Source organism: Mus musculus, chromosome 18 (genome assembly GCF_000001635.26).
Source record: "Mus musculus strain C57BL/6J chromosome 18, GRCm38.p6 C57BL/6J".
In the NCBI taxonomy this organism is placed as follows: domain Eukaryota; kingdom Metazoa; phylum Chordata; class Mammalia; order Rodentia; family Muridae; genus Mus; species Mus musculus.
The window spans coordinates 76,997,470-77,010,091 of NC_000084.6; the positions used below are offsets into that span (position 1 = coordinate 76,997,470).

Consider the following 12,622-nt stretch of genomic DNA (forward strand, 5'->3'; position numbering starts at 1 on the left):
TCTGTGGGCTTATTAATAGGCTCATTCTGCTGGTAAATGTTGAAAGGCTTCCAACCATCACACACACTTACAAAGAGGGGAGAAATGATGACACAACACAACACAACACAACACAACCCTGTCTGTTACCCAGGAACCATGCCTCTCTGACTCATCACCGACTCCAGCTCATCCAGGAAGATCGTGGAGGGGGCATGATATCGCGCAAGTTCAAACAGCACCTGAACGGGGGGAAAGCAGGGGCAGGTTCAAATTTATATTCTTAAGTTAGCCCTCATCATACACCTAAACATTCGTCCTCAAATGCTCCCAGATTAAGAGTTTAGAATTCTACTAATAAGCATCCATCCTACAATGGTACTCGGAGGCACCCTTATAACCATCACCGTTACTTCTTCCTCGTCCCACCCGAGGGGGTTGGATATGGTCCAATATTTCATTTATCATTTGATAAAACTAGAGCCAGACAGAGGAGGTGGCTAGTTCAAGGTTACGGATGATAATTGTGGGAGCTGAAGATAAAATCCAGTTGCTAAGCTTCTGGTTGCCTAGTTACCACCAGGGAAACACTGCCAATGACATGTTCCATGTGGACACAAGCATCCTTAGAACATATATGATCATGTAGTAACTTCTCCCCTTTCACCTCTGGGGACAACAGGAAGAAAAAGTGAGGAAAAGAACAGGCCTGGGTAACAAGCTGAAAATGTCCTTTTCTGTTCGCCATGTGATTGATTCCTCAGGGCCGTCACCCACCTCAACTCTGCCTGCTAGGATCAGGTTCTTTGTACACTTTTTTCTTTTGTCTGTTTGTTGTTTTTATTATTGCTGGTGGGTTTTTATTGTTACTTTGAGACAGCAGAAGCTGGACTGGAACTCACGATATAGCTCAGGTTGGCTGGTGAACTCAAGGTGATGTGCCCGCCCTGCCTCCCAAACTCCAGAGGATCCAACCCTCAAAAGCAAGTCTTGGTTGAATAAGATGCTCTGTTCCAGAGTAAAAGATTACAGACTGAACAGGACGCAGCCAGCAAAAGAACAGACATTAAAAAGACAAAATAAAGAATTCCATGGGGAGATATAGTGCTGGTGAACAGCATAAAGACCTAAATCTTTTTTTTTTTTTTTGAATCCTGCAACTGATCTCTTGAGCACCATATACAAATCTTCACTGTTGACTGGAGAATGCAGCAGAGATTTGGGGAAGAGCAGAGATTCTTCTGTTGCCATGGGGGATTGAATCTCCGTGTCGCTCAGTGCTAGGGAAGCATCACACGATAAGTAAGAGGGAGGAGGCTAGAGTGTGGCTTTCAGGAGCAGAGGCTACAGCAGCAGAATCAGCAGCAGCAGCAGAATCTCCCTCTGAGAACTCCCTGTCACTGGGAGGAACTCCCTCACCTTCTGCGTGACTCAGTGGATGGTGAGTTCAAGGTGATGTGTCCATATTTCCCTTTCACAGAATCCTGGCTCACAGCACCTGGCTGCTTCTCATAAACAGAGAGAAGGATGAGGCGTAGCTACTTCCTTCCACTTATTCCCTCCTGGACAAAGAAGGGAAGCTAAAGAGACTAAAGAAATAAAGGGAATTTAGGAACTTACAAAGCTCAGAGAATAAAGGGAATTTACAAAGCTCAGGGAAGAAAGGGAACTCACTAGGCTTAGGAAGTAAAGGGAACCTACAAGACTCAGGAAATAAAGGGAACCTACAAGACCCAAGGAACACGGGGAATTTAAAAGGTTCATGGAATAGAGGGAACTTGTAGGTCTATGGAAATAAAGAGAACTTACAAGGCTAAGGGAGTCAAGGAAGCTTACAAGGCTCAGGGAGCTCTTGAAATACAAGATTCACAAGGTTGATCCCATGCTTATAAAAGCGTGAACAACGGGTCTGAGAGGCAATTCATGGATTGGTGGAGCTTCCTGAAAGTTGTTCAGGGAACAGCAAGGATGCAGCTTCCATGAAGCACCCCCTATGTTGGGTTGCAGCTTCCATAAATCACCCCTATGTTGATTGGGCCTCATGGGCTATAGATGCTTTACTTCTGTGGTCACCATGCCCCCAATAAACCCACTGGTTGAATAGGTCAGACTTAAGTAGAATTGCGTATTTGGTGTGTTGCTGGTGCCCTACCTGGGTGGATACTCATTTGTTCACACCTCCCCAGCCGAAGTCATGGCACAGGACTTATTACTAGCACCTCTCTGACACAAGGGAGCTCAGCTAATTAAAAGCAAATAACTTTTCTTCCTCGTCGGAAAGAGACACCTGACTGTACTTGATGTTAAAGGTGATTACAATAGCCACTAATCTACCCAATGAAAAAGAGGTTAATAGACCCCCTAGATCAGACCCGTACACAGTTTTAAGGAGCTCACTGAGGTATGGGAGACCAAGAGCCTCTCCTATACATGAAGTTAGAACTAACTGCACTCGGGCATTAGGTCTCCATATTGCTCAAATTACTGAGTTTCCATTCCCAGAGAATAAATAGAATCCTGGTAAGTGCTTCTAGAAGCATTAGTCTAAAATGTCCCGGGGTGCTTAGAGGAAGTTAAATCAAATGGCGGGGCGGGGGTGGAGGGAGATGCAACCATCAACAGGTGTGTGCATTTGCTAAAGAGATCGCTCAACTATTCAGTAGTGCTTAACTCCTATGGGGCAGGAGCATTAGGCAAGGAGGGAGATTCACAGCCCAAAGGGTCCCTATAAATAACTCCTTAATTGGAGTAGAAAAAGAAACAAATGGGAGAAAACACTTCTCTGATTTAGGGGAAGGTCCTAAAGGGTTTGCTTTCTCTAACATCCTTTACAGGAAGGAGCTGACAGATTGACGAAAGCTCTCCAGGTGAGGATCTTCCCCACATCTCTCACACACACACACACTAACTTCCAGAAGAAAATAAGATAAAAACCAGAAAGAAGATCCTTCAAGACTGGCAGAGGATTCCAGATTCTTCTTGAATATTTTTCAAATACTTAAATTAAAATTAAATTAAAATGTATTTTTCATAAGAAAAAAAAGAAATATAAGTTATCTTCTAAAGTAATTTGTAAAATGCTCCAATCAGCGCCTGGGAAACGGCTGGGTCAGTAAAGAGCTTCCTGCGTGAACATGAGGATAAAAGATCGTATATTCTAAATCAAAGACAGATATGCTTCCACGCGTTTCTCATAAAGCTAGTTTCTTTAAGTATATGGAGAAGGGGATAGAAAACTAGGGAGGCATCATTGCTCGCTCCCAGGAATCTGACAAAGGGATACTGAGGCAGGAACTGACTAATGCTACTCACAGAGGTAGGACATTCCTGTGACTTGGTGTTTTTAGCTATTCAACACTAAACAAAAAGCCTTGTTGTCTCCATCTCTGTTGAGGATATTCATGAAATAGCTATGAGAGAGAGAGAGACCACCTAAGACTTGTCTAGGAAGTCTGGAATCTTTCTTTGAGCACTTTTTCATGTCTTGTGCTCATGGTTCAAAACACTTTTCATGACAGGACAAGGATCCATCTATCCAGGGGAGGGCATCTTTTGTGAGCTGTATTATTGTTACTCAACACACAGAAATTAAACACACATCCCAAAGAGTTTTAGGCCGATAATGACGATAATTAACTGAATCTCAGTCCTCTGGAATAGAGTCAAGCAGACCCCCAGGGATCCACACGTGTGGAAGCAGATAACCAGGAGTCCTGTGGATGTGGCCTGAGCTAGCATGGTGGGGTAGATGATATAATCCCATCACCTAAGAGAATGAGGTAATCCCAGCAGAAGGATCGTGAGTTCAAGGCCAGCCTGGGCTACTTCTGCAAAAACACCTGGTCTCAAAACAGCACCACCACCACAATAAACAAAATAACAACAGGAGAGAAAAACAGTGTTGAAGGGGTGATAAAAATTCATACACACTTCAACCTAAAAACAATGTCAAAGGGCTAAGGATCTAATTTAATGTTAGAGCACTCACCTGGCATGCACAAGGCCTGCATTTAATTTCCAGAAAATGAATGAATGAATAAATAAATAGTGAACTAATAAATAATAGGTAGGGTTTTATTTTTTAAAACCAACCCTTTTGAAATATTCCATTACATCTTCTAAGCAGTCTATAATCATTTGGAAATTAGTATTTATGAGGGAGCATAATTCCAGGGTAGTATTTTGGGATAATTCTTTTCAGAAAGAATATTTTACATTTACTTAGGATTGATTACTTATCAGCCCAACAGGATCTCTGGCAAGGCTGTGCCTTGATGGTGAGGTGTACATCATACACAGTTGTTCTCTTTGGCAAGGCTGTGCCTTGATGGTGAGGTGTACATCATACACAGTTGTTCTCTTTGGCAAGGCTGTGCCTTGATGGTGAGGTGTACATCATACACAGTTGTTCTCTTAAGGTGAAAGGAAGATACAGCAAAATGTTATAGGGCCGTGGGCCAGGAGTGAGATATTGCAAAGATGAAAACAGCCTTCCAAGGAAAGAACACTGTACTGCGTAGGCATTGAGCACCATGGCAGAGAAGCTGCTCAGAACATCCGAAAGAATAATTAAGTTTTAAGTCTCTCAATTCCTCCACAGAGTACATAGTGTAGGGTCTGGCACCCAGCAGCGGCCTCTCACTAACCCTTAAGTGGATATACTGCACACACTTAATAATGAATGTTTCTTGAGTGGAGAAAACACTAGGCCACTTTAGAGACTTTTATTCTAGCTTTCATTCCTAAACTGCATGAATCAAAAAAGGACTGTTGATAAAATTCCAAAGAAGGGAGTCTGTGTTTTGCTGACAGCGATATGACTGATATCCACATGTAATAGTCAACCCATTCCCTAGGCTTTTGGTAGTCACAATCCAAGCGGAATCTAAGATATACATCACCTTAAAACAAATATGCTCTAACATAATTTTGTACTCTGGTATTCTAGAACACTGACTTTTAAGAATATTAAGAGTTCCTACCCGGACCAGTTTTTCGGAATCTCCTCTCCATTTGCTGACAATAGTGGATGCAGAAATGTTAAAGAAGGTGGTTTTGCATTCGGTGGCCACCGCTTTGGCCAGCAAAGTCTTCCCTGTGCCTAGGGACACATGAGCGGAAACATGAGCGGTGCTCCCTGCCTCACCGCCAGGCAGCGCCCAGGCTCCCCCTATGTCCCACAGGCACCCTTTGTCCCATCCTCAGGCAGACAGAGAGAGTAGCACACACAGACACACAGACACACACACATACACACTTCCAGGACTACAACAGAAAGACGTGTTTACCTGGGGGGCCGTAAAGCAGCAGTCCTTTCCACGGGGAAAGAATTCCTGTGAAGAGCTGCGGGTACTTGGAGAACAAAAGAAGAGGAACATGAGTACGGAGGCCTGCACAGGAGAGTCAGTGCACAGTGGCCGCCCACAGCTGCCCGCCACTCAGGCCACTTTTTAAATGTGTGCTGCTTTTCCTGTGTTTTCTTGTCCCAATGGCATTTTCACAATGGGTAAAATGTTTGGATTCATTTTTTGAAACTTAATTTTTGTGGCTTCTTGAAAGAAGGAAAGAAAGAAAGAGAGAGAGAGAGAAAAGAAAGAAGGAAGGAAAGAAAGGAAGGAAGGAAGGAAGGAAGGAAGACAAAAGAAAGGTATATTGAAAAGTAGCTATTGTCTTCCCTGTGACAATAGTTATTTCTTCTGCATATAATTTTCTTTCCTGCTAAATTCTTTATGTGGAACACTTAGCCCCTTTTAAAAACTGTAACAAATCCAGGATGAATCCCAGAACCAACTCATGAGGGTGTTTGCCTATGTGGAGACGGGGGACACTCACTCCCAGAGAATGTGCACAGATTTCAGCTGAGTCTCTTCCGTTAGTTCAAGTTCAAGCCTTCTAGGAGCAGGACAGGACTCAGCTCAGGCGGGAAGAGGGAAGCAGCAGTGAAAACACCACGGGGCTTAGTGTCTCGCTAGTGCTGCTGAGAAGCCAACTGATGCTATGGATGGGGGGAGGGGTATAACACCATGGAACACATGCAATAACAGGGAGGGCTGTAGCCCTGTGGTGGCTCTCGTGTCCACGTGTCAAAGGCCATGAGTTTGTTCCCCAGAATAATGAAAAATAAATAAATAAATAACGCATCCAGAGGGCCAATGAAACGTTCTATCCTTTCAAAAGTTCCATGCTACGGTTTCTCTCCTAGTTCTGATACCGTATATTTCTTACTCCTATCTGACCAGAAAAGGGGGGGGGGCAATAATATGATTTAATAGGCTTTGTTCCCTTAGAATTAAAGTACCCCAAGTCAAGAGCTTTATAGAGTCAGCAGTAGTAATATGCAGTTGCAGGTTGTCTGTTTGTTTTCTACGAGTATGTAATCCTGGCCTTAGCAAATTATAGTTGCTAGCCCCAAATTCTGTATAGCTGCTCCCCACAGAAGAAGGGAGATTGTTTCTCCACCACTTTCACCCAGGCCTGGCCCTCTGACCTTTACCTGCGCAATAGGATGCTGGGAGACATAAAAAGTGGTTTGAAAATATCAGGTGAGTGGATGGGTGAGGAGCTGTGAGAAAGCGCACGCAGTAGGACTTGTATGTGAAAGGTCACACAGTAGGACTTGATCTTTCTTCCCTCTTTCTACGAGCCCTGTGTACAAGCCAGGACTTGCTTGTTACTCCTGTAATGAGGCCCTATGGAAAGAGCTTGACTGTGCACATGTCCCATCTTCTCACCCAATCTTCCACTTTGGCTGATGCCCTGCACATTGGGTAGAGCCAGGCAATCAGTATCATGTGACTATTATTTGGGTCTAGCTGGATCAAGCCCAGGCTGCCCACTCACAGAAGGACCAATGAATTCCTGTTTTAATGATTACTGTTTTAAGGCCGAGAGTAATAGGGAAGTCTGTTAGATAGCAAACACTGTGCTATACTCTGTGCAATGCACTATATTCTGTTAGACAGCAAACACTTGGCAATACTCTGACCATCTCCTCTTCCCTCTTGAAGAGCACCTTTTCCATTTGCCCAACTGTTCTGTGAGATATTTAAAAAACAGTCAGAAGTGATGACATCACCCTTTCCATGCTGACCATCTCTCTGGAGGGGACTGTCGTGTCTTCAAGAGAAGCTAGTGCAAAGCTCCTGATGGGGACTGAGGGATAGGAATTTGTGGGGATCTACAGAAACAAAGTGAGAGGCTTCTCTCCTGGGAGGTGTGCCTACTACACCGCGTGTCCAGGTGACAGTGATTAGGAACATGGCTTCCATACTTACTCTTATTGGGTACACAACGGCTTCTTTGACTAGCTGCTTGGCTGCGTCCAGTCCAATAATGTCATTCCACTTTATGTTGGGATTATGGAGATAAATGTCCTGCAATGTGCATGGGATTATTCTGTTAAAACTAATGTTCTCTTCCACTTCTGAAATAAACAATGCAGTGCAGACCACTTGACTTAATCGTATATAAAGTGCTAGTGATAAAAATATGTTTCATGAATATTATAATGTAGACCTAATCATACATTATAATTTGGAGTTAGTTCAGTAAAGAGATGGCATGAAAGTATTCAATGATTTTCCCTGAAGATGGTATTGATAGGATAATAAGGTACTTTTAGGAGCTGGGGAGTTGGGGCGGGGAGGGGATCTAACCATGAGCTATGCCTGACACCAGTCAGTAGCAACTCATGCGAATTTATGACCACATCAACAAATCCCTGCAGATGACACTAGTTTCTAGTGAAAATCCGACCCTCACCTACCCTGGTGTTTGTCCAGCTTTTTGATCTGGCAAACACTTCCTTAATTTGCTGTGTAAAAGACATACTGCTCCCACGCTCCCCTGAAACCAATTTCCATTTTCCCTAGGGAGCGTTCCCTGCTTCCAGCTGGAGCGATTGCCTCTGCAGGCATTCAGGGAGGCCAAGAACCAAGCGAGTGCAGCTTCCCTCTTCAGGAGAGCCCGGAGCAACCACCCGAGGGTAATCAATTAAGTAGCTTTTACTGATAACTAATTTACAGTTTCCCAATTTCAATTTCACAAGATGCCTCTAAGCAGTCACTCAGGGGCCTTTCTCCATAGGAGCTATTTCAGGCTAACAGTGTCTAGAGCAGTACTTCTCTCAGAGGCCCTTGCCTATGCCATTCAGACTAAAGAACAAGTCTGGAAAGTGTTTCTCCATCTACTTGGTTTTGTTTGTTTTTTTTTTAAATTACTGATATGTGCACATATTTCAGAAGTATAAAAGCATGTTTTTTAAAATGGCCTAAGATGCTGTGGTCCTATGTCTATCTCCCCTCCCCCCAGGCCCTCCGCAAGGAGCTCCACTTTAATGAGAAGTATTTACTAGGAATGATCGGACTGTGCATTAATGTACGTCATCCATTGCTGGACAGGGTGGTGGTGACAGGACCCAGTCTTCCAAGTTTTGTGTACTCTATACCCCTGGCCTGGAATTCACTGTGTGGCGGGGGTCCTCCTGCCTCAACCTCAAGTGACTACATCACAGCTGCCTCCAGGCTTCCAAACCTTGGGAAGAACAGGCATGTCTGATTAAGGCTTTTCTTAGGAAAGGTTGGCACACAGTGAGGATACATCTACTCTGATATTTTAACCATCCATAGATAACTATATTTCTCTCTGTGATCTAGAGTCAACACTGAGTTTAACAAGGTGGTGTTTAATTTCCCAGCCTAAAGTTCTTCCTCATGTCCAAAGTTAGCTGCCACAGCTCAACAGGTGTGCCTCACGAACTAATGACCTCGCCATCAGTGGAAGCATTTGAGAAGGAGCTGAATGCTGGCTCCCTCTGGCAGTGTGGAGCCCCCCTACTTTGAACTTCCATCATGTTTTCTTCTTGCAAAAACAGAAAGAAGACGACAGATTTATGTGGGCATGAAAAGTGCTATCCTCTGCTTCCTCGTGCATCCTGACCCAACTTCATCTTTATCTCCGCTGGTAAAAACCTCATAGCTCACCAGTCTTCTCCATCCACCTCACTGAACAAATGACCTATCAACATACAGGATGACCTACCCCACAGAGGGACACTATTCTGACTTTCTCTTCTCTCTACCCAATTCTCCATCCTGGATACTGCTCTGGGACCCTTCCCCTGCCCCTCTCTCCACCCCGCCTTTATTCCAAGTGCCTTCCAGATTCCCTTCTCTCTTCCACTGTCTCCTCCATCCTTCTCTTCGTGCTGTCTGGAGGCACTCATCCATGCAACCAGAGTCTCCTGAGTCACTCCCCTCAGTGCACAGGTCCTCCACACGCCTCTGTGCTTGCGCAGTGCATATCTACTGTCTGGAGAGAGATGCAGAGTCACCCTTGGTTATTCCCAGCTGACCTTTCTGGATGATTTTAAAGCATCTTCTTGAGCCTTCCTCGGTTTCAGTCTTCAATTAAATTGAGATCAGTGGAAATTAGAAAAGTCTTCTGTAATCAATAATCTACCCTTACCCCAAGAAGCTTGCCTAAAATCACAGAGCTAGAAAGAGAAGGCTCTAGAAAGCAAACAGGTCACCTGACTTCAAGGCTGTGTCATTGTCCACTCATTTGCACCGCCTTAGGCTCCAGGGTTCAAGCTTCAAGTAGCTATAGCCTGGTGCTAAAAATCTTTCCTTAAAAATCTTGTTATATTCATGGAAATTTCCAAGTCTGAGGTCATCACGCTCCCAGACCCCTGTATTTCCAGACTGTGGCTCTTTAAATAAAATGCACCTGCACGCTTTGCTTTTCTTAGAAGCCTTTTTCCTTGGCTCTGGGGCCTACTAGAAAGCCTTTCACCTGTCCTTTCCTTTCTGCATCTTTTTTGCTGTCTGTTTTCTTGGCCCCTATAGTAGGATGGTGGGCTTTTTCTATTGTAATTTTATGATTCTATAATTTATTTATCATGCATTATTGTGCCTCTAAACAATATGAGTGCCTCTGCAAGTGGGGGCACTTTATAAATAAATGATCATATTTATTGTTATTAATAAAAGAAGCAGCCCACAATGCTCCAGGAGCCCTGGTCTGCCTCCATAAATTTGTGAATTGAATAGCAGATCTTACCCGGCTCACCACCGCTGCCAGTTCTCGCATCTCACTGTTCATGCCAATAAATGCACTCAGAGGTTTCAGCAATCGCTCCTGGTGAGAGGCGCAGATAGGCTAGCATTACAAAACTGCTTCATAATTTAGGAAGAAAAACGGGATCTTGGCGAAACAAATGGTGCCTGGTTGCTATGACCTTTGACTAGATCTCAAGTTCTCTGGACGCAGGCTACCCCTGGAAGTTCCACTAGATTTGGGCAGTATAAAGGGGGAGGTGCATATCTTGGCCACTTACTGAAGGGTCTGGGTTACATTCAAAGGTGTTCAATGCAAATTCACTTGTGGCTCCTTTGATAGCGTCTGAGAGCAGTCCTCGGAAGTCAATGATTTGGCCCTAGAAGAGCAATGGTTATTTAGGCCATGAACACACAAGAGCAGGGCAGAGTAACCTCGGTAACTTTAGTAGCTCCATGTGCCTATCCTTGCATGGCAGGCAACCTTCAAGTCTTAAGAGAAAGCTGGGGGCTGGAGAGATGCCTCAGAGGTTAAGAGCACTGACTGCTCTTCCAGAGGTCCTGAGTTCAATCCCCAGCCACCACATGGTGGCTCATGACCACCTGTATGTAATAAGTTCTGACCCTCTTCTGGTGTGTCTGTGATAGCTACAGGGTACATAACATACATAAAATAAAGAATTCTTTAAGAGAGCGTGCGCTGAACTACTGCTGAACAAGATGGTGTGCTAAAGTCGGGTCTCGGGGAAAATGAAAACTACATAACTCTTCAGACTGGAGCTGGAGTAATAAAACCCACGGGCGTCTTGCATTGCTGACACTCATCTGCTCCGTCACATGGCTACTTGCCCTGTCTGACCACATCCTTCTAAAACATTATCTAGGCGGGAGGAACCCGCCGGGACATGGACAGAGAGAAGCCCTCTGTGCTCGCTGCAGTAGCATGAATCGTTCAGAGAAGGCCTGGGACAGAACAGCTACACAAGGTTCTCAGCCCATCATCGTGCCTGCTAGTGGCCAGTGGCGTTCTCATTTTGTTTCTGTGGAGGGAAGCCAGAGGCATTAAACATTTTGTCCAGGCCACAAAACTAACAAAGGCCTGAAGCCAGGACTCAGACCCAGATATCTGCTCCTCAAATATCCTCCATGGGGTCTTGTGTTTGAACGTGGTCCTGAGAGGCTCTGGTGGCAGTCTGTCCAGAGGTTGTAGAACCTTTTCAACATGGCATCTGCCTGGCACACACTGGCCGTTAACAGCAGCCCTGTGAGGTTACTCTTACCTCTGACTCTAGTCTAGCTTGCCGCCTCCTGGCTGCTGTGGAAGGAGACTCAACTAGAAGCTGTCACGACCACAGACAGAAGCCACGCCACCCATGCCTTGCCTGCTGTGAACATCCCCTGAAGCAGGGAGCCAACTCCCTCCTCCCTTGCCTCTGTCAAGCACTGGTCACCATACAAAGCGTAACTAAGATGATCTTCCAGGCTCCTGGGACTGTTGCCTTATGGAAGGAGATTGGCTGAGTAGACCAGGCCACGGCGCAATCACCGGTGTTCACTGAGTGCTTATTACATGTCAGGCAGGGATGGGACGCTCCCCTTTCCTTCTCACATGCAGCAGGTAATGTGACAGTCTCCACTTTACAGACAAAACGACAGCACACAGAAGGTTTGGGTGATGGTGAGCAGCTTGACCCACGGTGGACTCTGGTGGCAGCCTGACCCCCAAGCTGGTGCTCCAAAGAAAAACAACCTTTTGACATTTTCAACAAGGCACCAGAATCCAAAGCTAGAGTCCCTAACATGGTGATGGAGAGACCCTCTTAGGGGAAGGAAAACCCCTAGGTCCTGTCACTCATGAATATTTGAAAATCTGTGGGGGGCTAGAGGGTGGGAATCTATATTTTTTTTACCCCAAAGCTGTTTCTGCTAGAAACAGATTTTATAGCCAGACCATCTCAAAGGTTAGGTGCTGGGTTAAATAGTCCCTTCCTTGTGACCCAATCAGAGGCACCTGTTTATATGAATGTGAGGCATTCACAAGAGACTAAAGCCACAAAATTGTTATGTTCACCACAGGGGACTAAGACTGCAGCAAGGCAGTGAGGACTAACAAAGAGACCATCTTCCAGTGAGAGGCAAATGCATTGTCTCCTACAGCAGTCAGCTCTAAGAGGCTTGTCTGTGTGTGTGTTGGGGCAGGGGGAGGACATGCAAGCCAGTAAGGCAGCTGCCTGCATTGTGCAGGTCAGTGGGCCTGGTAGTCCTTCCTGCACACACCACAGCTATCAGTCTGTCTGCAGGGTAGGCAGGAGCAGCCCATGGTCCACAGCTTCACCGAAGGAGAGGAGTCAGGGAGGCACAGCTGGGGATTCCTCAGCAGGTGCAGGCGCATGCGCTCCTCTTTGCCAAAGCTTCCACGACCCCTGCCTTTTGTTATGTTCGTTCGTTCGTTTATTCCATCTGGGCCTTTTCTCCTGAAGGAACTATTATATACAAAGCCAGACCTGAGCTTCATCAAGAAAAAAAGCAGAAATAGCTGATGGTGCAAATCTTTAATCCCAGCACCCAGTTAGCAGAGGCAGGTGGTG

At 45.3% G+C, this 12,622-nt stretch overlaps 1 protein-coding gene across 5 annotated transcripts in view; it reads right to left on the minus strand.

Moving 5' to 3' along the window:
- The window catches only part of Katnal2 (katanin p60 subunit A-like 2), a 71,283-nt gene that overhangs the window by 21,441 nt on the left and 37,220 nt on the right, over positions 1 to 12,622 (minus strand). For all 5 annotated transcript variants that reach the window (XR_001782393.2, NM_001368656.1, NM_001368655.1 and 2 more), the window contains 6 exons: positions 10,316 to 10,414; positions 10,039 to 10,116; positions 7,254 to 7,352; positions 5,268 to 5,331; positions 4,962 to 5,080; positions 130 to 221 (listed from right to left, as the gene is read on the minus strand). Coding sequence is in view for 4 of the 5 variants with exons in the window: in NM_001368656.1 (NP_001355585.1) it covers positions 130 to 221; positions 4,962 to 5,080; positions 5,268 to 5,331; positions 7,254 to 7,352; positions 10,039 to 10,116; positions 10,316 to 10,414 (551 nt within the window). In the remaining variant the exon portion in view is untranslated. The remainder of the gene's footprint in view (positions 1 to 129; positions 222 to 4,961; positions 5,081 to 5,267; positions 5,332 to 7,253; positions 7,353 to 10,038; positions 10,117 to 10,315; positions 10,415 to 12,622) is intronic.